General features: G+C 33.9%; 1 protein-coding gene across 1 annotated transcript; it reads right to left on the bottom strand.

Annotated features, from left to right (window-relative positions):
* Positions 1 to 7,279: 7,279 nt before the first annotated feature.
* Positions 7,280 to 7,924, bottom strand: LOC119633048 (protein Mabiki). Its single transcript, XM_038026249.1, has one exon. The coding sequence runs from the start codon at positions 7,922 to 7,924 to the stop codon at positions 7,280 to 7,282; it is 645 nt and encodes a 214-aa protein (XP_037882177.1).
* Positions 7,925 to 27,770: the final 19,846 nt, after the last annotated feature.

The following is a 27,770-nucleotide window of genomic DNA, read 5'->3' as shown; positions in this document are numbered from 1 at the left end:
TTTTTCTGATTGTAACGGCAACTGCATGTCGAGACAGAAGTGAGTTCATTGGCTGAACAATGACAGGATTGACGAAGTTCTCGGTTTTTTTGGGTAAATGAACATAGCGAATATTGTTTAAAGAGAAATAAGCAAACAAGTGGAAAAGCACATTTCTGCATTCCTTGCAGAATGTTAAAACGAGTTCAAACTGCTAGCAGGTAAGTAACTTTGTTCCCTTCGATTTTTTAATTTTGCATAACATTTGGATGCCTTTGTAAAGGTTTTTTTTGTCTCGTGAATCCTGTGAATTCGGTGGGTTCTGCGAATATGTTTCATATGCAAGGTATAAATGTATCTGCAACTGGGTCAAGGGCACTTTAATATGTAATTGCAATATTTGCCGGTCATTTTACAGAATTTCTTTAAAGAAGGCCTTTTCTCTTTTGCCTTTGTTTTTTTAAGTGTTTGGTTCATGTTTGCAGGCGAAACATGTACTTCGTAAGGATTAAGCTCAATTCATTTATGGTATAAGAGTGCATTAAGTTTGTCCGGATGTGCGTAATATTTAGAAACATTTGACTAAACTTGTCTATCCGTCTGTCCATTTTGTTTTCTTGTGTTCAATTTTGAAAACATTTTCACTACTATGCTTTGACCTAAGGACGAACGCCATTGAAAATGGTTCGCATCGGACTACTTTGGTGGCTGAGTATAATTTTTTTCACGACACGATGATCGTTTATTTATTTATTTCGAAGAGAATTCAACTAACGACCAAAAAGTATACTTTGCTGAATCTTAAATTAATATTTTCTTACAATTGACTCAAACTAAATGGTATAGGAATAAACTATGCATCATTGCAGCCAATATAAAAGTAATTACATAATCGATAGTTAAAGCAACGATTTTGTAACTTAATTACTTAATAGGAAGGCGAACAACACAGTCAATACATGCACAGCTCAGGAAATAAATGCGTTTGTTTGCGAATGTATATGTAATTTGGCAGCTGCAGATGAGCTTTTGGAGGCACACCGAGACGGACTCAATAACTCATAATTATTTTTACATTGGCCCAAAACTGTTGGCTTATCATTACGAGTTAAACGCGAAAGAACATGAATATTGATTGGCTTTCACAAAATTTGGTACATCAGTCGAACCTATCTGCAAAAGGAACTCCTTGCAGATATGTGCTGGTTTTGAGGGAAGACTGATCTATCAGTTTTAAGCAATTGACCTGAGGAGAGAGAGGCAATAGAGCTCGCTAAGAGCAGACAATAGGAAATGCTTTTCTACAGATTCTATAGTCGCCATATGAACTCTGTAGTAAGGGGACCATATGACACAGCCATATTCGAAAGTAGGACGGTCCAGGTCATTGTAAAGTTGTTCGCAAATATATGAATCAACAAGCTCTTTGGCTCACCTTCTTACAAATCCTAACCTCACTGTCGCTTTGATGCATCTTAGGTGAGTAAAAAAAAATTGAAAAACATGATGTCTTGGTCTTCGGTCCAAATCAATATAAAAGTTTTTCTTATTCTAGAAGACATTTAAAAATTGTTGCTTTTAAAGCGCTTAGTTGTTCGCATTGCGTTATGATGTTATCTTTGATTTAATAACTTTTACAATTTTCTCACGTTCACTTGTTCATTTTCTCATCGGATTGCGAATCTGTTTTCTTTGTCACATTATTTTCTTAGAATAATAAAAATTTTCAACAAAGAATTTTTTAAATTTTTATTCTTTTATCGTTGCAGTTATTTTCTCCGAATTTACTGACACGTAACTGTTTTTGCGAACAAAAAAACTCATTTATGTAGCTGCATTACCGGTTATTCGGGAAAAGCAATAATATAGAAAAGAAAAGCAGACAACAATCTTGTATACCGTTTGCAAAATTCTCTTTCACAATATCATCCCGGATATAGTAGCAATGGATAAAGCGGAAAAGCGCCAAAACTAGCAGCTTTTTCGAGCAAAGAGTTCATAAGATAACTATTCCTCTTCAATGACTTTAAAACAACATTAACTTCGTTTTGTTAACAGCCATAAAGCAAATAAGAAAAGTGCATTCACTTTAAGATGAAATTTTTTCATTGCCATCCGCTACACGAATATACAAAAGCTGAAAAAGTAATAACCCCTTAAGTGCATTTGTCTGATAAACACCATCCCAAATCAATTGACTACAGTTGCGAATGTTTATAATAAGCAGCTAAGGGTTAGTAAAACGCATCAATTATACTTAGGGATTATTGGCATTGGGAATAATCGTGCAAGTCAACTCAACAGAAAGTGGAAGGAGCAAGCCTCACTATAGGTAAACCGCCTTCGTGATCACGGTAATCCCCAAGATAAACAAGTTGAAACCTAGGTTTAGGATTAGGTTCATACCCATTAGGCTGTGGCTACCACTTCCCTATATCTTCACTTATTTCACATATAGATACACTCCCTGAGTTATTGCTTTTATATAAAAAAAAAAAAAAAAAATAAACAAATAGGGCCGATCAAATTTTATAGAGTTCTTCCTGAGTTCCTCAAAAAGCACTTAAAGCTTTTGCAAGAAGAGTTACAAAATTTGGATATTCGTGTAGTAAGCCAGCTTGGGATTCTACAAGTGTTCACATCTCATTCATATTTTTATGCCCTACATCGCTTGTGATAAAGCATCTGTTACATTTATGCGGAGGTATATCCAACTTTTATTATACCGATGGACGCAGAGTCATTGTGGGAATTGATTTACGCCTGTCCGTCCGTTTTGTTCAACCTAGAGGTCTCAATTTTTGGGGCATTATAATGAAATTTGGTAGACTGTCGTGTTTTGGTTCAAGAATGAAAGCGGATAGACTTCCCGTTTGTTGTACCGATCGATTGAGAAAGTGATTCTAAGCTTGTCTGCCCGTCTGTTGTATGCCCATGTATTCTTGGGTTCGATATGTAGGTCGCAAATTTTGATGAAATTTCATACACTGACACGCTTCGGCTCAAGGACGAACCTTATTTCGTCCAACCACTTAGCCCCACATAGCGTCTTATTTTGAAAAGTAATTATATGAACAATTCTAGGATGGTGTGAGATATTTAAACACAGTCCGTACCTCACTCCATTGTTTTGATTTGCTTTACTCTACCCAATGTTTGGTATCTTATCATCTTGTCTTTAAATGCTTACTAAACACAGCACATCGTCAATAGATTAGTGAAATCGTCTATCATTCTATGCATGGAGCCATAAAGCAATGTCTTAATGTTTACATCTCTTACACGAAATTCTGACGTCTCTTACTCAAGTTATTTTCTTCTTAGTTAACGTCAGCAACCGTATATAGCTTATGAGCTTAGAAGATCAATTACAAGCCTTACTAGAACATGTAGGCGCGCGAAGAATTTTGTGACAATATTTAAATTTTAAATTATTTAAAGTAAAATTTTTCATTATTCATTTTATGAGTGAGTTATTAAATTTATTGAAAATAATATTCGCTTATTTTAATGGATTTATTTAATCAAGTTAATTAAGAGCATACATCAACAACTGATTGAAAGAATGAAAATATTTTTTTTAACATCGCAATTATTTCATTCTTTCGCCATATTTATATTGCACGTAGTTTCACTCTACTATTTTAATTATGCAAACAAAGAAGATATGTATTATGCCTTTAGCGATTGTTACGAGGATTTTGTAACCCACGCTACCTATGGCACGCAGGTATATCAAGTTAGCGTGCATGTATTGCACGCTTAGAAGTAGTTGAGATAGACTCAGGTTTTATTCTATCGATCGAATCATGATCAATTTTGGAATCGACCTAAGCATGGGCGTCCATCTGCCCGTCTTTTTTTCTTACTACCTGTAGTAAGTTTTGAGATATTTTAATGGTATTTGAAATATTGACTTGTTCTGGCCGAGGGATGAACTCTGTTCAAAATGCTTCGGATCGGATGACTTATTCTTACCATTGTAAAAAGTTATGCTAAGCTATTTTAGACTAGTATCTCTTATTAATATCTTTAAAATTTCTTTAATTAATTTCCCTCAGTGTTATTAGGGTTTCGAGCGTCTCACGGATCGCAATAGTTATTTACTATGCAATTATTACAAGTTTCTGTATAACACTACGCCAAGTTTTTTACATATGTTTTATTTTGTTTTATGCACTGGCTTCTTACACCTTCACTACTTTACTTATGCTCATACGCTGTAACTTTGCCAAAACGTGCCTAAGCGTACCCTTATGTGCAGACAGTGCTACGTTGGATCTATACTGATAAGTAAAGCTGCGCTGAGACAAAGTCAGCAAATGCCAACGCAGTCGTTGTTGAATGTGTTGATATTTTGCATAATGAACCTTCAAGGCATAATGAACTTTTTAATTATGATAGCGCTATTATTACAATATTCGCTATGTAGTGTGCATGCCCTCCATGTTGAATGACCATGGCCACCAGACAAGGGGATTATTAATATATTCGTGCATAGTGCTGGATGCGTAAATGTCTAAGATTCAGGGAATACAATATTCATTTACTCATGCTTTTTTTTACATAAATGTGGCTTTTATTGCAATTAATAAAGCGTGTGTGACTTTTTCTTTTATATTTTATCAGACTGAGACAAACAATCCGGACGATAAGGTTTTTGAAAAATGGTTCGGATTGGATCACTCTGTTGACCACTTGCCCTTTAAGGCCTTATCTTTGGAAATCGCTATATTTATAATTATATGATGGTAAAGGGTATCTAATGGGAGGCCATGGTCCGCTATAGGGCTTTTACTTGTCTCATTTAATTATATATAGCCAACATTTTATTATATATAAGTAAACTTACTCGGGCGGTTTAAAAATGTAGTAGCAAAGATACACAAATTTCCGATTCCTACCTTTATTTTTACAAGTATGGCATGTCAATATAAATAGGGAATGAGAATGATCCATTTTAATAGCACTCGGTATATGCAAAAGTCTAGTGTTAAATACCGAAGAATGTTATAGAAACAGTTTTCTTAAAAGCAATTTTTCTCAGTATTGACGAATTCGCAACGTATAGATAAGTGAATCTGTTAGTCTTTCGAAGGAATTAGTTTTTCGTTTCGTCTTCTGCTATATTATTTAATTTATAATCCCGATATATATATATATATATATATATAAATATATTTATATACTAAATAATCGTGCAAGGTAAAGAAAGAAAAACGATTCCCGAGTGTTGTTATATAACAAAAGCGAAGCCTATTAGCGAGGGAAAAAAGAAAAACTAAAATTTGTAAATATAAAGTAAAAGTCGTATGAAAATACACAAATGATTCCCACTGTGATGATGATTTTGACAAAGGCTTGCGTACGTGTATGAAAAGTTTTCCATGCACTCTTATTACAAATCATTATTTCATTATGCACTCAGCGGGTATTCATTGCTTGCGGCCTATGATATTCAACATCACGCGTTGCTAAGCGTTAACATATCTTTACCACAAACTCGAAAACGTTAGCTAACAATGAATGAATTCTTTTTTATTTTACGTTAATCCGTATATACGAATCGTCTTGTTTCCTTAGCTTTGTTACGCAAGCACTTAAGGGAGAAACTTTTATTTGTTGCTGTGATCTCCCTGCAGGTGAATTAAGTGTGCAAATAAAGAAGAAGAAAATTTCAAAAATTATAAAATTTTATACCCGAATTAATATTTCTTCACAGAACACAGTTGGTTGTGCGCGCATGAGAGAAGAGATCCTTTATTACACCCGCCGTAGTAATGTTAAGTCGTATGCATTTTTTCTACCGTCCATTTATTCATTGCCTTTATTCTCCCAAGGCAATGGGGAAGTTGTCTGTCTTGTATGGCATCATGTAAATGAAAGTGTATAAGTAAAGGTGAAGGGTAAAATAGAGTGAAGTAAGGACTGTGCTTAAAATTAAAAATTTTGTTAATACTCGAAGAGAACATTATCGGTTAAATTTTAAATATAACAATATTGATGCGTGCATTTCGAAAATATAATTTATCTTATACGATTTTAAGAACCTGAGGGAAAAACCGGAACTTTCTTCAGTTTTATTTGTTAGCTCGATTTTTTTTTTTTTGGCTATGAATACCAGAAGCGGGAGCACAGTTAAGTTGCAGATGGAGATTGCTTTCATTTTGAGAAAACAAGTTTACAATAAAAAGCAACACCAAGTTATATAAAAGGTAGATTTTCACATCTGGAGATTTTGCTACAAAATACTTTTTGCTGTGTGGTTATCTGAAATATTCTTTATATTTAATTCACATTAGTAGAGTGTGCATTGACCGTATCGTAAACTGTTTTTATTAAACACAACTACAGACACAACTCAGTGCAGAGAATCACAAGCGATTCCCTAAAATGGAATTCTCCGCGCAACGTTTCTTTTGGCGTTTCTACGGCTGACCTGGAATAACTTAAGCATAATCTTTCGAAACAAGCCTGGAATATCCGCCAACTTCCTTTCCCCTTTTTTATTCGCAGTCATGGAGTTTCCGCTAATTCCTCTACCTGTTGTCTTTAAATAATTTTTTGTTACCCAAAGAATTTTCGTTGAATCTTATACGTACGTAAGATAACTTTGTTCAATTTTTATTAGCTATTATTTATTGCACATTATTATTATTAGTAAACACGTGGACATACAACACAAATAATTGTGAATAATCGATCGGTATAATAAAAGGTGAGAGCATCTTAACTCCTTTAGCTGCACAAAATAAATTGTCCTTGCACCACACGGTGTCGGTTGACTTACTCCCAAATATCTATTATACATGCAAATATTTGTAAAAATCACACTATCTTCGTATAACTGTTCCAGAATCAATTTCTTGTCGCCTTTTATTTCTCAATTAAGTATCTTTCGAGAATTTTCCCTGAAAAGATTTTCCTTCGAAAAGAAAAGTTAACAACGAATCATACATATTTGAGACACTATCTCTTACTCTTAAAACAAAGTCAATTTTATTGCTGCTTAGTTGGCCGTTATTGACAAAATCATTTGAACTCTCTCGTAGTTAAAAATGGATGGATTTTTGTTACTTTTTAAAAATTTTTATTACACATAAATATGGCTGGCGCGTATTCATTTTAACTTGACATACTTGGAACGTTACTTAAAAAGTCTGATAACAAAAAATTATTCAAAATAATTTCGTAGAATAACTGTAATGAAAATTGAATGAGAAAAAAAGTGCTTAAGAAAAGAATTCTTAATAATATCTGCTATCCACGCCCATGTATACAGCTTTATATCGGTTATTTTTTATTCCTTCGGAATTGTCTCCAGTACATCGCGATCTCCATTTTTTAAACGGAGTAGAACATTCAAATACGTATACGTTCGTGTCAATTTTTCTTTAATTTTCATGTTCTCCTCATAATCTGTTTTATATTCTTCTTCAATTACGATTTGTTTTAATTTTGTCATCTTACGGGTTATGCGGCATGATTCTGTGTTCTTATTCCGTCTCTCTTGTTCTTTCGCTGACCGTTCTTTAGTTGGAAATTTTCTTTTCATTCTTTCTTGGTGTTCACAGATCTTTTTTAAGGTTTCCTCCTCTATTGTAGGTGGATTAGTTACTGCCTTTGAAGATAACGAACACTTGCGAAATCTTTTTAATGCTGGCATCGGCAATTCATCGCAAGAACTTAACTCCTGGTCAAGTTTTTCCTTAACCTTTACATAAGTTTCCAAGCTAATTTGATTTGAATCCTTCGATTCACAAAGTCGTTTTTTGCGTTTGTCTTGCAGACTTTCATTCATTACACTTTCCCCATGTGTTTTCGCGTCATCCGCCGTAGAAATCCCAATCGGTGACGGTGCAGGCGAGGATTTTTTGTGTATATCGAATTTTTTATGACGATACTGTGCTTCTGGCACAAGTGGTTCGCTGGCACAAGATTGCATTTTGATGATTAAAATTGAATAGAATCGATGATAAACGTTCACGTTGCTATTTGTAAAATGACTGTGAATCTCTAAGATGTGCGGAGTGGCTTTAAATTTCGAACAATGCTATAATAAATAATACCTGCACATCGTGAAGTGTTATTTCAAAAATTGTTGAAAGGGAATTCTCCTGGACACAACGCTTTGAGAAATTACACTAAACACCATTAGTATGCCTTTCTTAAAACAGGTGTCTTTGATTAAATATGTTCTTAGAAAATTTATACCTGATTGAAGAGTACAGATCGATATCGATATCAAAATCGTGGATTTCTACTACATTATCACATAATCAACAATATCTATTTTACATATATTTATGTTCTCTCAACAGTTTTTTCTCTTACTGCATAAGTGAAGTAAATCCTTTGTTATTCTCCCGGGTCTTAAGGAATTTTGGAAGTTTGAACTACACGTGCGACTACGATAAGATGATTTGAGACAACATTGCTTGTAATTAAAACGCAAGCTCTTGGTGACTGGCTGAGGCCATTAAGATCTAGTGGCATTCTTACTTTTCTCCTGAAAAAGTTGATAAATTTTCGAAGATCTTTGTGTATATGTAGTCCTGTTATGAACTTTTTCTAAGGTAAACAACATCCTACATCATATCCATTAAAAAAATAAAAGGTTTTTCGTACTCAGCAAATTTTTTATCGATGTAAAATAAAGGAAACGTAATAAGTTAGTTCTTCGGTCCATTGGGAAAATTTGCTTGAGGGAAAAAGATACTCAAGTTTGAAAATCAGTTAAATTAAACTGACCATTCGCTTAATGGGCAAAAACTTTTCAAAATGTTAACCTATCACATAAATGTAGGGAATTAAAATTCGCAGCAATTTTGACCGACTTAACGAAAAATCGAAGTACCTGTGTGTGTTAAAATTTGGTTTCTGGTAGAACATAATACTTACCTGTATCATTGTTTTTCTGAATTTTTCAAGGTGAAAACTTTGTGCAGTAGGGTGCGTTAATATATAATTAAATTGAGTAATTTTCTATTTCAGTGAAGAACGATAGAGAAAATGCAAAGCAGCGCACTAATCAGGGTTGAATTTTTCGATGGTTTTTGCTTCATGTATGCACAAGACGTGCGAGAGACGCTCTCTCAAAACTATAGCGCAAAGTACACTATATTCATTTCCTCAATCAATCACAAAAGAATGAATGTATTACGTTGTGTAACAACGCAGTTATGTGTTATTGGTATAGCAACAGAAGACCTTAATTGGCATGGACTTTGATGTTGGTTGAATGTAATACTTTGTTTCCATGCCCAAATTGACGCCTTAATTCACAATTATTTATTAATTAATTACATAATGTTAGCCATTAAAACTTGTTAGCAAAATTATATGAAAATGATAATTAATTTTAATTGTTATTTATGTTTACCTCATAGTTATATAGATCAGGTACGTTTTTCCCTTTCTCTTAGAATTTTAATTCGATAAAATTTATGAAATTCTTAATTAAATTATAATAAATTAAAGCATTTCTCCGCTTGTTTGTACAAAGAAATGTTTCACTTTTTATTTAGAAATTTCACGCTTATTTTAGTATTCGGTCAATTAATCATTCGTGTCATTGGTTTGCTTTATATGTTCTGCATCAACAATTTTCGTTGCGGAAGTTGGCTATCGTTAATGTTAGTTTTGCTGCAGAAGCAATCATTTTGCTTTCTTTTATTAAAAGGAACAACAATTTTTGTTTTTGTTGTATTTAAAATGCAAAATACAATCCAGCATAGCCAGGCAAGAACACATTACATAAGAGACAAAAAATAGTTTTACTTAGTATACGCATGCTAGTCGGCATAATCTAAGAAAGATATAATGAGTGTAGTTTGTGTATATATAATGAGTGTAGTAGTCAGTAGATTGTTAAATGGATACTGCGTGCAGTAGAGCAGCGTCCCTTAGAAGTTTAGGTAAATCATTTATAATTTTAGTATAACCACTTAATGGACAAACAATGGAAATATTTCAAGTAAAGTAAAATATGCGATAACAGATCCACAACAAGATCACGAATGGAATTTCCTTGCTCTCTTGAACTCTGCCTTGCTTGTTAAAAAAAAAAAAAAAATACGATAAATTTTGGATCCGATTTGAGAGAGAGGAGGAGAGAGAGGAAACGCTTTTCATTCTGGTGACCGCAAGAGCAGATTTATTTTTACATTCTCCGGAGATAGAATGAGAATACACCGTAGATTTGTCCTTCCGTTTATAACATACAGAAATAAGCATGAGAGAACCAACAAAGTGTACATACTCTTGACTCTTGACCGATTTATCCATCTCGGTCAGACTGTTCAGCTTGCCTATTTGTCGCCGTTTCGTAAAATGCCTTAAGTCACACAAATTGAGATAGACAGTTTAAATTATATGTATACGCGATCTTAGATCGAGTCTTAAAACAAACTTTTTCCATCAACAAACACTTTTATTAGGCATGGGCAATAGATGGTCTGGGGGAAGCATTCGGCCCGTAATATCGCTGCATCCGGCAAATGTGAACTGTGTTTAACTGCTTTCTGGTTGTTCGTTAAAATGGACGATTTAGATAGAAGAGAAATTGGTGAAGAATGCCGTGCATATTAATAGTAGTTGGGCCTTGAAATATGTAAAAACGAATAGAAAAGATAAAGCTGTAAACAGATGAATAACTAGAAGCAGTTCCTCGAAAAGCTGCTAACGAATTACGTCCTAACTACGACAAAATAACAAATCGGGAACATTACCAATTTAATCCATCAAAGCGAAATCGGCGCAATAAAGTTACTATACTCATTTTGTTACATGATCAATAATAAAAATGTTTTAAAATTTTCATCTCTCTGCTAATGGATCAACTCTGTTCTGCCCGTTGATGAAAAGACCCCCTCATATATACGATAGGCAAATCTATCTAAAACTAATCCATACAACATACAGATTAAAGGCACATACAAATATCCTTTAAAACTCTAGTAAAGAAATAGGCGCGATACATACATAAATAACCCTATGAGAGACAAAAACTGCAACTGGAAGAAATATTAATTTAAAGCCGCTTACATATCTTTCTTGTAGCTAGCCTCCTTGGTCCTTATAACCAAAATGCTTTGCAATTGGAAAGGGATGGGTGTCAAAGATTTTCCCAAACGCTAATATAACATGGCAGATTGTTACGTACAGTTAAAAGTTCTTGCGGCAGTTGTACCGCTTTGAGTTAATCACAAGTTACACACACGTCGTTAATAATTCCTCGGTCTAAAGTAGAAAGTTCGTTTCTTAAAGTATATGTCTCTGATAAGCGTAAGCCTTTGAATATCATCTCGATCTACCCATTTCCGCTGTCCTTTATTGTGTTGTTAGAAGGCGAACAGTCGCGGCCCGGTATTTATATTGAAAGCAAAAGAATTGAACTTGTACTCCGAAAAGTGTATAAGGAAGTCAAGTATGTGATGGCTAAAGACTGAGTTTAAAATTTGTATCATCAAGGAACTTTTAATATTTGATAGTTTTCCTTAAGAGCTATTCAGTCGGTTCAACTCTTTTTTTGTCTTTGATCTAACAAGACCTTAAAACACGCTTCAGTTTCCGTAATGACATCCTCATTTGATCAAAATCGTTCTTCCTAGAGAATTTTTTTGAGATTTACCAGCCACTAACTGATAACACGGACCAGATCTGGAGTATATGGTAATTGGGACAACAATTCGAACTTCACTTCGTATAACTTTACCACCGTAGGCATCGACTTGTCCCTATTGTCCAAATTTTTATCCCGAATTACGGTAAGACCGTTTTCCAATATTTTTAGGATGAAAGCTATGTGAATTGCACTTTTTCTCTAAGGATATATATAAGCTATGCGAATTGCACTGTTCTCGGAGAAGACTTGTTATTAATCAAAGTGCGATTAGAAATCAATTGTAAGATTTGACAGTGAACATCCAAGATGGAAGTTCTTAAAGTCCAAGTAAAAACTAAATGCAAGCTCTTGAAAAGAAAAGATCTTAAAAGATAATGTTTAGAATTAATTAAGAGAAGAAAGAAGATTTTAGCCCAAGCGATGAGTGCAAAATTCGTAAGTGTAAGCTAAAGAACTCACTTATTTATCGGTCGAGTAGATATCTCAGCTTTCCAAGTGCTGGGATCAAGCATATCTTGCACAATGTTCAATAGTCAAAAAAGCACATCAGACATGGTTTTAAAATCTAGTTTCTCACGCTTCTTGATTAATATCTAGGAGTAAAGCAATTAAAGACAGACTATTGAGAAATATTTTCAAGGTGTTTTTCACGTTTTCTGATATACCCACTACATTTGGGCATCCCTTGCGTTCGGTATGATTCCCTCCGACAATTTGTTGTTCCCAACAGAGAAGAAATTCCACAACACTTGTCAAGACAATAGTGATTTTGGATGGTATACTTTTTCATCAAAAAGCAATGTTTAATCAGTATTCGAGGTTAACATTTTTTTAATTTTTTGGAGAACCAAAAAAAGTAAGGTTAAGTATGAAATACCATTACAAAATCAACAAACAGCAAAATGGTCAGTGGAATTCAAAATACATTGAATTACATTGAAAAATATCGAACTATCCGATAAAAGTTATCGCTGTTCAATTAAACAATAATCTCCGTTACTGGAAAATTGGCATATAAAAGCATTCTTGCACACAAACATATTGTAAAATATTCCGGTAAACAAATGGGTAAATATATGTAAAACGGGAATCAATAAAGGTTTGTGTTTCTTTTTCAACTTTTAAAATCGGAACACGAGAGGGCGATTTTATTTAGTTTTTATTGCTATATATTTTTAAAAGTTGTGTTGATTGTTTGTGCAGGAAGGAAGAATCGAAAGATAAGCTATTTAAAGAGATGATTGCATCTTTACGTTTTTATTTTGCGATTACTTCTGCTAAGAGGGTGCTTGAAATGTGCCAAAACATTCTCTAAATCGATTTTGATGCGATTATTTTACATCTAATACAACAACTAATTGGTCCTGGATTAGTTTTTACTATAAAACTGTATAGAGGAGAAACAATTGGTATTAGTGGAAAGTTTCCTTGAACTACGTCGCTATTTCAACTGACCGATAACCGTGCAGACGCAAAGACGGACAGATATAGAGACAATGTTCTAATGTTTCGCAATCTTGTATTATGTATAGGACCATAGGCGGGCAGATAGAAAACATAGTTCAATCGATTTGCAATCTGGGATTATTCATAGGACGATAGGCGGACAGACAGACAGACATGGTGCAGTCGATTTCCAGTTATAACAAGTGTTTGAAAGTGTTGCATATTTCACAAAAAAGTAAACATTCTCTTCACGTGTACCGGCATAAATCATCAATGAAATAAAAACAACAATGAATTCTTATTTAAGTCAACATGCTCCTTTTATTACAATGTGAATAACGTACGCAACGGTATTTAATAGAAGGAAAATTTAATAATTTTCGTACAGCGAACCAATGCAATTTATGGGTTCTCTACACAATAACATGCAGGAACTTTGGATGGATGATGGATGGGAACACGTATAGAAAAGTTTTTGTATTTTTCATCTTTTTTTCTCTCAATTTATTTCCATAGTTACAAGATATTTGGTTCATACTTTTCATTTGCACTTAATTCTTTTTGTACAGGATTCCACGCCAACATGTTTTTTTTTACAAAAAATTACGAAAATGGTTATCTTACTCAGTTGGATACTTTTTCCTACAGTTATTTCCGTCTGTACATTGTGAAAAACTAACAGCAGAGGAACCTGAACAATTCAATTAACATGGATGCAGGCTAAACGGCAGAGTGCGTAGTGGTAATGAAGATGATGTAAGCAGAGCTGATAGGGAAGCGATTAAAGTGTGCCAACTGATTGTTAAATTATATCATAAAATGAGTGATACTTTATAGCAAATCATCTCGGTCGCCTACAACTTATTCATTTACACTCTCTCACATTAAACCTGCAATTAATAATGTTTTGTAACTAGTGGACTTTCGCACTCCGCAATTTATACATGTTATGCTTTACTAAAATGCATCAAAATTTACATAAATATTATTATTATACAAAGAACCGAAAGGCTGTTTACAGGTTCATTTAATTTTCAAATTATTTTACATTATTTTAATGCAGATACATGCCTGCAAATTGTCTATGCTTTCTGGGGTAAAGAATTATTAATAAAGATATAGAAATATTTATAAATATGCAAACATGCTTACATGACAACATTATTATATGCTAAACGAAATTGCACTAATAATAATTTTACATAATTTGCAGGTTAGCAATATTGTTCTTATGATAATCAGTTACTAACCATAACAGTATAGATTTGGGCAAACGTTGTGGCGTTTTGTCTTTCAATTGTGATTAGACGCAATTAGTAGATAAACTTTAATAAGACAATTTTTTTTCAACTAAATAAAAACTGTTTATTTTCTCCTTCATATTTTACCAGAGGTATTTAACGTTACTCAGATCATAATCAAAGGAGATAGAATGTATAAGTAATCTTGTCCATCCAATCTTCTATTTATATATTTAGTTAATAATCTGTCTCTACTCGATTTCATATTTCTATAGCTAGAACTCGTAGTAGGAGAATAAAATTACGCCGAAATGTTCCTCTTTTATTCGTCTCTCCCAAGTTCAATGGCCAATCTACTACTCCTACGAAATATTTGTCTTTCCTTCGTCTATTCCAAGTTCGACGGCCAATCCATTGAGCAGATATTATTGTTATTATTGGGAAAATTATAAATGCTTAACACTCGGCAGGTGGGTTAGTATACTTTTTCCTAATTATTTTTGAAATGATCGGTAATGGCATAGAAATATAATTTGAAATATCTTGTACACGTATTTTATTTATTTGTATCGGCCTCTTGTTAGAAAATTTATTCCAAAGCGAATCAACTAAACGATCATTTATATGTAGTGTATAAAATACATTACTAGGCGAGTTCCCCTTTTTACGTTTGTCCTTTGATTTCCATACATTTAGCCGCAATTAAAATTATTTTCTTTGCAATCGGCTGCATGTTGCTCCATAACAATCTTCCGGTTGTACATCTCCATATTTTTTTCAAAAATAAACAAATCATTGAATCGCTCAAGTTGGTAGACAATTTGTCTTACTTTCGTGAACGTGGCTGAAAACATATGCAATTGTGCCACGGGCGAATTGCGTAACATATGTTTCATTGCATCTATATCTTCTTTTTTTGACTCGAGTAAAATGCTTGAGCTATATATGTCCTCTCAGTTTTTTTTGTGAAAAAAAAAAAATGCGAGAATATGTCACTTTTTTATATCCATCGCCGAAGGATGACGAGTATATTCATTTTGTCAAAATGTTTGCAACGCCCAGAAGGAAGGATTAGCGACCCCAGAAACTATATATATATTCTTGATCAGCATCAAAATCTAAATCGATTTAAGCATGTCTGTCTGTCCGTCTGTGTACTGTCTGTTGTAAACATCCACCCGGCCGCAAAAATGAAGCTATCGACTTTGAGGTTGGCAAAAATTTTGGCATCGGAAGTTCTTGCACGCAGGTTGGTATTGAAAATATTGCAAATCGGTCGAAGGACATGCCCACAGTACCACGTAAGCTGAGTACACCTTTGCTATTCAAAGGGCATGATCAATTGGTTTCTTGCGCATTACTCATAAACTATAGCAAACACATGTACAAAAATTTGAACGCACATTCTATGGGCGATTCTGTAGCATTTGTGCACAAATATGGAAAAAATTGACTACGCCTACCCCATATTATAGTGTATCAAAATTTAATTATGTTTTCAACAATTTTCTAACGGGCAGAAACGAGTTTCAAAAAGCTTATAAAGTATGTAAATTCTTCACAAGTTTCACATTTGGAATGTACCTAAAGATGTCCGCCTATTCGTCTGTCCACTTGTTTGTTTGCGCAACTTTGTAGCATTTGTGGTAAACATTCTCCTGTTAGCGAAAATGAAGACATCGTCTAAAAAGTAGCAAAAGAATTGATAATTGAACTAAACTTTTCAAAGGACACGCCCATAACGCCCACATGGCTCTCCACCAAAACTTTTAATTTGAAAATAGAAGAAATCAGCTACGCTCGCTCCATATTATTGAAGTAGAAGGTGATGGGTATAAAATATTCGCTCATGACAGAGCTTAATTTTCTTACTTGTTAATATTGCTTTTTGTCTTTGCCTCTGATTTATGTGTTCTGCGACATTTTAGTTATGTATGTTAGCAATGTATATATAAATTTTGTACTTTTTTTTTTCTTGTCCTTTTAATATATTTTTGTGGTTTGTCGCACGATATATTATCATGGTAAAATTTTTGCTATCCAACATATATTGGAATATTGGATTGTTGCGAACGCATCGAAGATTCCTCAATAAGTACCTAAGCTCGATTAGTCTGGGTAGGTCTGCCAGTTAGCCTGCGATCTATCCACATTGAAGAATTCAGGGTTACGACTCGAAAATTTCTCTCTCTAATTTGATTGGGCCTTAACAATTGATACCAATTCTCTTTGAACTGTGACGTTTTTCAGATTTGTTATCTCAGATGCTCCCAGATCGCTTTTCCGTCATAAAAATTCCGTACCAGGTGGAATAATCAACTAAACCGTTGCAGCGATTGACAAAAAAAATTTAAGAAAACGAGGAAATGAACCTTAAAAATGTAATCTTTAGTTCTTTCTACATCCCGTGAGAGGCTAAAATATATACGATACAATACAGGCATGATACTATGTACGATTCATTACAGCAAGAAAAAAGTTTTTTTGAAGAGGCTGGACTTAGACATATAAGGCACAAATCTATTGGCTTAGTCCATCTCTGTTCAACATACCAAAAAAAAAAAAAAAAAAAAGTGGCTGGACAACATTTTGTCTTCTAATCGTATATCATTCACAAGCGAGATAAAAATGTTGAGCTAAATATATTCTTGTTATTAATTATTTAAATTTTGCATTTGTGTAAATATTTACAAAAAGTTTGTACACTACAATGAAAAGGGAATTGGCTTTACACCCACCAAGCCACTAACAAGCAAATCCCATTGAAATATCAAGTAACTAACTCCAAGTATTTACATATTCCTAAGCTATGTAAAAACCAAAAATTCCTTAAAGATTTTCAAAAGCTATTGAAGGAAGAAAGCAAACAATTGTGATTTAATTAAGCAATAGGGTGAAAATAAACTTTAAAATATTTTGCTTTATTTTATTATTTATAAAGGTTTTACTACAAAGCGAGCGTCTGCATCTTGAACACAATGTCATTGTTCCAACATCTAAGAAAGATATCTTTTCTGCAGAATTCAGTTTAAGAGTTTTTTTTTCATTTATTGAATTTAAGATTATTTGCCCCCCCCAGAAAACAAATTACTCACTCAGACCGTTATGCCAATTACGTCGTTGTTGTCCGGAAAACTGTTGAATGTTTCAAAATTTGCTTACATCAATCGTCTACACATGTGCAAATGCAATCTTCTCGATGCATACACGTCCGTATCTAACTTAAGTAAATTAAACTAAATAAACAAGTTGGCAGCCTATCAACAGCATATGTGCGATACATACTCGCATGAGATGTGCAAAAGGAAGACAAAACAGAAGCAAAAAGTACAAAGGAATGTGAGTTAGAAAGAGAAAAAAACGAAGGAAAAATTAAATTTCTGAAGGAGTAGTAAGCAGCCATCACTTCCGCACCACAACTTGCACATATCGGAAATATTGACGCAAGTTAGCCGTAAAACCAAATGTTTGCAAAAAGCAATAGATATTGATTTAAAATTGGCGTACGCACGATTCAATTCAGTTAACTGTTGCTGGTAGCGTTTGGTTTTAACCGTTTCATCAGGCTTTAAATGCTAATTACAGACCATATCCACCACAGACAAATCATCATTTTCCTGTTAAAGCGATTCCGTCTCGCGGTTGTTGTGGATGATACACCTAGATAGACTCTAGATACAGTTTATGGTCTAGGATGCACTTTTCCACTGTCCACAGTTCCCGTACGATGTAACTGATGATTTTGTTTTGTATCTTCCAGGCAAAGGAAAAATGCTGTCGACGAATGCTCTCTGTTTGACACAAAACTCGATGTCTCTGATGTTATAAAAAATGTCTTCGGTCTGCCATATTACGACATCTTATTGTTGCCGGATGTCCGAACTTTAGCAAAAAAACTCAACTTCAGACATGTATGTGATGGTGGATACGTGGTCTGTTATGGGCAAAATCGGTCTATACATTTACATAAATACGCAATCAAGGAAAAATGTAGATCTTATAATAGAGTTAAGAGTATTTTCCAAGTCAGTTGAAATCTCTTCTGCGGGGATTAACACAAACTTAACAAACGACATCAACTCCGCAATACCACCTCTAGGCGAGCAATCCACACTCTATATGGATATGAAATAATCTTTACATGGGAAGGAAGGAAGAAAGGAAGAACGATTGCAAGATAAGTTAGTCTTCTATATGGGCATTGCGTTTATTCTATTTCATGTCGATTCGTAAGGTAATAGAAGTAAATTATAATGTAAGCCTTTAGCAGAAGAGTATAAAATAACACTTTTTTCCACCTTTGCTTGCGACCTTTACTTTTTATTCTAATATTTTTTTAAACACATGTAATTGTTAAGGACTCTTCTTACTCTGTCTGAGAACTTGCCAAAGAGTTAAATTTCGTAAGCATATTCAATTCTCAGTGAATATATTTTACTTGCGAGTGTATCTCACTGCCCTTTGCATGTCGCGTATCTTTTTCTACTGTTTGCATATTCAAGTGTATGCACCATCCTGCCGTAGTACCCGTAGATATATCGCATCATTGTTTTCTTATGTATTTATTTAATAACCCACATGCGGACACAACAACGTATACCTTAGTAGCATTGCAAGTGCTCGTGTAGTCTTGCTTTGCAGTCATCTACATCCTTGCTCTTGCTTTATGCACAAGCACCAATACAAAGACGATTTAATGCGCATATATGTGCTTTTTAGTAAATGAACGCATTGTTCTTACGTAATCCTTAATTTATTATATTTAACCGCAACTGTGGTTGGGCTTAAAAACCTAAACTAATAACTCTTTCAACTTTGATGATGAATACTTTCGCATTTAATGTTTGCATTATTCGACATTTATACAAGCACACATTATTAACACTAAATTTACGCTCAGCGTGATTTTAAGCTTAACAAATCTGCTTAAGGAAGGATATCTCGCTTGATGTTATACGTTGATTTTTAATGATAAAACGCAGTAAATACATACGTTTGCAATTTCTTTCTGGCACACTATTTTTCTTTTTAAGTCGTTAATATCTGCTTAAAGACTTCCTCGAATATCATTATTTTGCTAACTTTCCTTCCGTACTAAGCCAATTATCAAGCAGTTTTTCTTTGTTTTTCGGTTGTTACGGTGGTTTCTGTGCGTCAGTTACCTGTATGCGATATACGAGATATAATTTGATCGGGCGAAAACATCTTCTTTACATTACACAGTCCAATTTAATAAAATTTCGAAGTTAAATAATTCCCTTAAATCGTCTATTATATCTGACATATATTGACAGAATGTAGATCAAAATGTATGCGAAAATTCGCTTTGGTCATTCAGATGTCTTTGATGCTGGAACGTAAGTACACTACCTTGTCGATTTAACCTTACGGTGCTCTAGGATTAATTTTGCGTAACCGGCACTCTCCAGAGAGTTAGATAATCCCTTTAAGCTAGGGGCGTAAACTATACTGGAGAAACAACATATATTTATTGTGTATGGCTCAGTAACTCCACTCGGAGGAGTATTGAGGCCTCTAAATTAGAAATGATAGAAACCATGACCAGCACGATGCCTCTAAAAGGGCCGTATTCAGCCGTCAGGATTCACAAATTGGTTTACTTCTGCATCCAAACTGGGGACTGGAAATACTAGCTTCCACGGTTTCCACATGTATTTAAATATGCAAGCTTCCTCTCGAAGGATCTTGGCAGGCACCAATCTGCAGTACATTAATGCTGACATCTCTACCCGCATGTGGTCGTGACGTAGTGAGTGAGCTCCTGACCCCCTTGGAGCTTAAAGTTCGACTATAAAGCCTTTAGCCTTATTTAAGCGACATAGTCACTTTTGCCTTCGGATTAACCATACAATCAGTTCTACCCTCTCTTCTTCACCCTTCTTCAAGATGTATTAGCATCGGGTGTTACATCTGACATAACGGGCGGTAACATACTCTCGACTCTTACTACATCAATGTACTTTACGTAACCAGTTATCAGCTGGTTTTGGCCAGTATTTCCTTCATAGTAATAGCCTACGAAAAAGCAGTGCTTCTTCAAGTGAACTCCTAAGCTATCTTTCAGAATAAATAGTCCAAACCGTTTCAAGGGATTACTGAGAGTTTCGGCACATTTATGCTCCTCCAAAAGCATAGTTTATCACAGTTACAATACATCAACGGATCTTAAAGAAGCTTTCTTCTTCAATCTGCAATTGTGAATAAATTCTTACAATGAAACACATGCATAGTGATTGTCTTAACTTTTCCTTTATAAAAAGAAATGCATTCGGAGCAACAATTCTTATGGAAATTAACTATGGAACGTGATATCTCAATATTACTTGATGAAAACTATTAGGCTCAATATCTAATCCTCTCTTCTAAAATAGAGAAAAGGCAGCCTATGTTGCTAGTGCCCAACATTCTTTTCTTTTAGTCTAAAAGATTATAATAATAATAATAATAGTTTTTTTTTTTTAAACAAATAGTCTTTGCATGCACAAGGCTACCAACGCTTCACTTGTTTATCACTTATTTATTAACACACACCTCGCCTTTCCTTAAAGAGATAAAATGAAAATAACTGCCTTAATTTTGTATGTGATGTGTTAATTTAGACGTATGCTGCATTTTCATAACTTAGACGTCGTGTTGCCTGCTTCATGTTTAATTAATCGTTTCTAATGGTGAAGTATATTTTACAACATTAATCCTATGATGTAATTCATAACACAAAAAACCGTAAAATAAAACGTTTTGCTCTACTTCGTTGAATGTGATATGTGAATAATAACATGCTGTAAACAAGTTTTGTGCCACAACAAATTTTATTATACTTTAGTTATAAGCGCCACTATAGCAAGCAAGGAACAGATGTTAGATAATTGATGGAAATTGAAAGCATTTTGTACTCGTGCGACTAATTCTTTTTCCAATACGCCAGGTAAACGAAATGTGTTCTACGAAAATATTGCTTTTCACATATATTAATTTCAGGCTTATATAAGATTGAAGAACGTTCTACTTTTCAGAACTGTAAGGAGGACGTATCTGTTTCACTGTCCACATGAAAAAGCCACTAAAGCGACATAAAATCCTTTAAACACTTTCTGCAAGCACTAGCTCAGAGCGGAACTAACTAGTGGGATTCCCGGAATTAATTTTGTAAGGTGTTGCCAAATGCAAAAACACCTTCGTACCTATTTTTCTGTCCACCTGCATACATGTACCTATGATATAAATTCGGCGTAAATGATCTCAATTGATATCCATATCTGGGAGTATTGTTTGGATATATTAAACTGAAAACATTTTGAATGCAATGAAACTTCGGAAGGTTACAACTGAGTTTATATTTAAGGAAGGCAACACCTTGTGACTTGTATTTAGTTGTTTGAAACGGTGGGTGGGTATCCAAGATTCCCCTTAAATTGAACAAAAGTTTATTTTCTTTTTTCATAAAGTTCATTGAAAAAAGAAATGCATTTTTAATTTGTTAAATAAACATTGTATTGTTGTTTATATATAAATAATTCATTTCAATTGTTTACACTTTTTTTAAAACGAGTAGAGCTATCGATACCAACACAAAGCACAAATTTACATAAAGATTTTTTCGTTATGGCTGTCAATTGCATGTCAATCATCGCTCACTTATTTCATGATTTATTTTCTTTTATTGCTTGCAATTTAAATAGATGTGTGTATTTAAACAAGTGATGTATGGCAATTTCAATCGCGTTTTTCTGCTTTTTTTTTTTGATGAATTATCACAATTAGTTTAGCGAAACACAGCAACGACGGATTTGAGAATAAAGACATGGAAAATAATATTAATGTAATTATTGTTATTGTTTGTGATAAGCTAATATAATGCTATGAAAATCCCACACTTGAGTACTTTGAGTTTGCATGAAAACTAATTGGTTTTCTCAGAAACCCTATTCCAAAAAAATTGTGGTAAAACCAAATACACATTCATAACTTTCAACCTGCTGCATGCAGTGGGCGATTGCTGAAAGTAGTTACTACTAACAACAATCGGCAGAACATTTCGCGGAAAAATGTTTTAACACGAGAATGTCACAATAAAGTTACGTATGAGTTACTTGCTTGTAAAGAAAATTATTTACGGAAAGCAAAGCCTCCTTCCTTTCTTTCCTTTAAAGTTTATTACTTAGTTTACTTTTGTTTTCTTAAAAGATTTTCGTTTTTAATTGTTATATATTGCAGGTTGAGCTACACAAACGGTCTTATCTATACCTACCATCTAATATTCGTCAATGTGCAACATGTTCAGCGTACGGAAACCTATTTGTAAATTGGCAAGATAACTGGGAGTATTAAAAAACATTTACAGTTACTGGCACTGCTTGATATTAATACATCGGTTAATAATTTCAGAGACTGAGAAAGAAACAAACCCCTTTTTTCTTCTTGCAAAATTTGACTTTATTCAAGAACGTACTCTGCTTCAGGAATTATGTAATCAATGCAAAACTTCCCTGCCATTTCGATGCCTTCTTTATAGGAAGATTGCTCCAGAACATGCTTCAGTTTTCGGCGTTGAGCTAGTATTTCATTGAAATGTTTTTTCTAGAACATCCCTTGGCACAATCTTTTTTTTGGTTCCACTATGAGTAAATGAGTTAACAGCTTTTTCATGCCTAAATTTGATATCTTGACGACGTCAGTTACCATCCTTTTGTATATTGATATAGTTATCTCTTTTAGGCGTCTATTGCGTCTACAACGTCATCGTTGTCGATACGATATTATTACACTATCGTGTAAAATCAACAATTTGCAGCTGCTTTCGGTGAAGAAGTGTCGTTACAAAACTTTTCACGTCTATGCTGACTGTGAACACTGCATTTTCTCAGTTTAGTGGCATCATTAAAAGGACTGCTAAATAATAGATTGAAATTTTGATAAGCGTTTATAAGTTAACATTTCTTTAAAATTCTTTTTCATTTAGAGACGATATATTTGTATTAGTCCTGGGAATTATTGGCCAATGTTTTATAGAGTACAAAGAAATTTCTAAAAATCTCTTTAAAGATTGTGAAAAGTTCTCCGATTTTCTTAAAGCGAGATGATGTGATTTATTGGTCAACACAAGGAAACGTGATCTAATATGCACCTTAACTTGATGATTCTGCTCGAAGGCGTGTTAAGAATCAAAAGTATGTTAAGAAGAAAGCAAACGAAAAATGAAGTTAATCATCTGCATAGAACGACTAGAAGAAAGTTAAAGAGTTTCTGTTATTATATAGAACGAAAAAATCATTATGTAGATGCGAGGAGTACATGAAAGCAATACAAGAAATATGTTTATTAAGATAGAGGGGAAATGCGCTTGATGTATAGAATGGCGCTTTGAATACAAATTTACGTGGGAAGACGTCAGATAGACAGGCGGCCGAACATATATGAATGAAAAAATGGTTCTAAATCGAGCGGTATAATGAGAGGAGGATCCGAAGCCCTTCTGATTGTGGTAACAGAAGTAAAGTCACAAGTGGATTTTTATGAAGTTTAAAAGTATATAACACTAATTTTTTTTTTTTTTTTTAATACCTCTATACGTTTATTTTGCCGCAGTAACAATTAGGTAAACGATAGTTTGCGTGCATATAATGACTAAGCAAAAGAAACGAAATAAATATGTAAGAAAAGTTCATAGATATCACGTAGTCAATTTCCCAATCAACTTGCGTGAACTAAATGTACACAAAAGTAAGCAAGCTGTTTTTTACGCCACTTAGTATAATCAAATTAATAAAATATTCATTTAAAGGGAACATACAGGTATAAGGAACTGATTGACGTAAAAGGATAATAACCACAACATGAATTTCGCTTTAGCTTCTAGAAGAGACTTCCCCTTTAACATCTACAACATGATTAGAGGAGTAGGTGGGAGTCGCGATTATCAAGTCGGTGTTCGCGGTTTCAAACCTTAATGCCGTAGAGTTTACTTTGGTCGTAAATACGCTTAGTTATGCTTAGTTGACAAAGGCTTATCGATTGTGCACAGAACCGCTAGGCTATGTAACTGTCTGTCTCTCCTCTCTTCTTTCCGGCTATTGAATTACACGAATAGGAGGCATCCTCTGAAATCATTAATCTTAATAAAACTGATTCGCTTAAATTGATCCTTTTCGCAACCATCAACAAATAAGCAAAAGATTATTTTATGTAATAAAAGCAGAATTGAACGAAGAAAAATTGAACAACAAACCTAAAATCTTACAATTTTTCTTCGCAACATTTTCTTGGAAATAAATGTGAGAATAATCCCTTTATTCATATAAATAAGTTTATATTGTGTGAACTTGTCAGGTAATCTTAATTTGAGAGTAAAGTAATAATAAAAAGTAATATCTCTACGTCATGTGGTTCTGGCAATAATAATACATTATAAATAAATCCCAGAAAATTTCTTAAATTGAAGACCTCATTGCCAATAGAAATATTACGAAAGAATATTTTTAATGGACTCAACCCGAACTTTGTACACCAAACATATTAGGTGAATATCTAACAATCGCAAATTGTTAGCTGCGACTATGTCAATCAATAGATATAATATAATGATATTTGTCTTCAGGCTTTTGAGGAGTTTTTCTGGACCAAGTTCAACGACTACGAATCTTTCGCAATCAATACATATTATTTCGCGAACGATAATGACCGCAACATTCCCCAAAGAGAAAGTAATGTAAGAATTGCAATGCACTGCGTTGTTGATTTTCCTTTATAGGTAGTAATGCCAGAAGAAGTTGTCGCAATAAATAAACGATTTTTGGAGTAAGAGGAAATTCTTCCAACTTTTAATATGATTTAGAAATTATTGCTAAGATTATTTATTTATTCGCTTACACAAAATTCAGATCCATTATAGATTCAGTTGAATTAAGCAATCCTTAATATTAAAGGCTTAGCCTATTTAAATTTCAAGAGATTTTAAAATTACGACCTTAATATGTCCGTGCACGAATAAGCAAAGAGAAGATTATGTACTCATATAGCTCCATCACACACTCAACACGTGAATACATCAGCTAAGAGTACGCACTGTGCATAAATTAATAACTTCAAGGATGTCAAAGCTCACAAAGGCATAGCAACACTATTTAATACATTGCCGGATTGTAGCTTAATAATGAAATTGATAAATTTGACTTTAATCCAATTTTGTTTAGTTGAAATGTAATATCGACCATACACGGATATTAAATGGAGCAGTTTTAATAAAACTTATGGGATCCGACAGGAGATAAGATTATAAATCTTAATTTAAATTTTTTATAAAGGTCATAGTTACGATCGCATTGGCTAGGGTTTGTAAAAAGAAATTCCTTGAGGGGCGGATAGGAACATTAAAGGAGATCTCCTCCAACGAAACAAACGAGTCAATGAACTTTACTATGAAAGTAATGCCTAAGATGACTTTGATTAGGAAATCATTTGAAAGAAAACCAAGCTGTTTTTAAATCAATGTGGTCTGTATGAGGGAAGTAGTTAGGCTAATGCAGGCAGTCCAATAACAATCAACCAAATTTGCAAAAGATTTTTGTTAAGCCGATTGCAACTACAAAATGTTTGGTGAATTGTAAATGTGCTAAATGCCCTTTGAAAGCGTTTTCCAATCTAGTGTTTTCAATCAATACTCACCGCTCGGAAGCTAATCTACATTTTCAGTTGGGGGCTTGGTTTTTCCATTTTCAAATTGTATCTGTCATCAAGTCATCAGTTCTTGTGTCACCGCGAACGGTTCCAAAACTAGATGATTGATCATTAGAAAGTTACGAGGCGCACATTGGAACGAGTGAAAATAAATCTCCGTAAAATTGTATGGTGTAAAGACATGCATGTGCATACATATCTATTTAATCTTCCTCGATGAGCATAAAATTTGCAAAGTAACGTTAAGTCACAAGCTTATATGTATCGAGTGATAGTTGATAACCTTCGTATCTCTCCAATGGCACTGAATCGTTTGGAGTTTATTGACAGACGATTTCAACAGAGCTCGTGTACAGGCAATTTTCTGTAATGAAATTATTACAAGATCGCTTTCGTACATATCTTATACATCGAATCCACAATTGGGCCTCTAAGAACTGAAGAGAGGAACTCTTTTTTCTCCCTTGCGAAATGAAAGGCCCGCTTTTCATAAGGCCATCTTCATTGAATGCCTATTTAATTAGTGCTGTCCTACGTTTAAAATCACTGACAGACTACTCATTGCCAAGAAATTGTGGAAACAAGTTATGGGAATTTTTACCCCAAAACGTTATATCCCGCATGTGTCATTACTCCAAAGCAATTGCCTCCTTTTTGTTTTGAAATATTTTACAGTTTTTAAAGTGTGAATAACACAACGTTGATCTAAGAAAATTAATTCATTAATTTGTTGAAAACATGGCTTTGATACGAGTTCCTTTCGCTTACGCAATTACTTGAAAATGTTATATTGACAAGTGTATATGAAAAGGAATTGAAGGTTCGAAATTATGAAATTTTTCCACTTAATGCTGCAAATCATTGAAATTTCAATAAGGTAATCGCTGCACGATAGGTACGTGTGCATATCTTCCTTATCTCTTCTTTAGGGCATTTAACTGTAATTTGTAGCATGGAAAGGCAATTATAAAAATTTTTTAAACGTACTTTTACTCCCCTTCGCTCGTGTATAAGAAATTGCTTAATAAACGCGAAAGAAGCGAATTAGAGAGAAACAATTTCCAGCGTCTTATAACCTTTGTATCATCCTTTCCAACTTGCACTGTTTGTTACACGGTCTAGCAAAAGTTAAGCTCGTAAACAGTTAAAGTATTGAAGTTTTTTGTTGCTCACTGGAAAACAAAAATCGTTGACGGTCTCTTGACCGTTACATGTCTCTTGCTCTGCTTGCTCTGATGCGAAAAAAAACGAAATGGCTTTTCGAGCAATTTAAACGGCACTTGTGGTAAAAACATTAAGTCTTAGTATTCGAAGTGCCGTCTATGAGGCCGTATAACTTTTTTTTTTTTAATTACCAGAGTAGTAATCGGATCAAGCTTCACGTGGTTGTAATTGCGGTAACCATCTAAACAGACAGTATTAGCGGAACGGAAACCGAAGTTTGACTTACTTTTTCTTTTTTCGCGGGAAATAACACAATGTCTAGATGTTTGATTTAATTACGATTCTTACATCCAATCTTAACAGCATAGTTTTAATTAATTAACTATACGGTTTTGCATTCTTCTGCGATAAATTTCTTCTATACTCTATTTAACCTGTTATTGAACTTTAAATCGGCCGTAATTCACTTAGCAATGGTTCACCTTTATCGAATACCTAATGCGATTATGCTTCGCGGACATAAATAATAAAAAAAACTAGATGTAAGTTTTGTTGCATTCGCTTCTGAATACTCCTCGTAAGAGGAAAGAGAGAAACTGTCAAGTATCTAGCAACACGAA

The sequence above is a fragment of the Glossina fuscipes genome, unplaced genomic scaffold, assembly GCF_014805625.2.
Source record: "Glossina fuscipes isolate IAEA_lab_2018 unplaced genomic scaffold, Yale_Gfus_2 2, whole genome shotgun sequence".
NCBI classification, from domain to species: domain Eukaryota; kingdom Metazoa; phylum Arthropoda; class Insecta; order Diptera; family Glossinidae; genus Glossina; species Glossina fuscipes.
The sequence above is the reverse complement of the archived record's forward strand: the minus strand, read 5'-3'. Positions and strand labels throughout refer to the sequence as shown.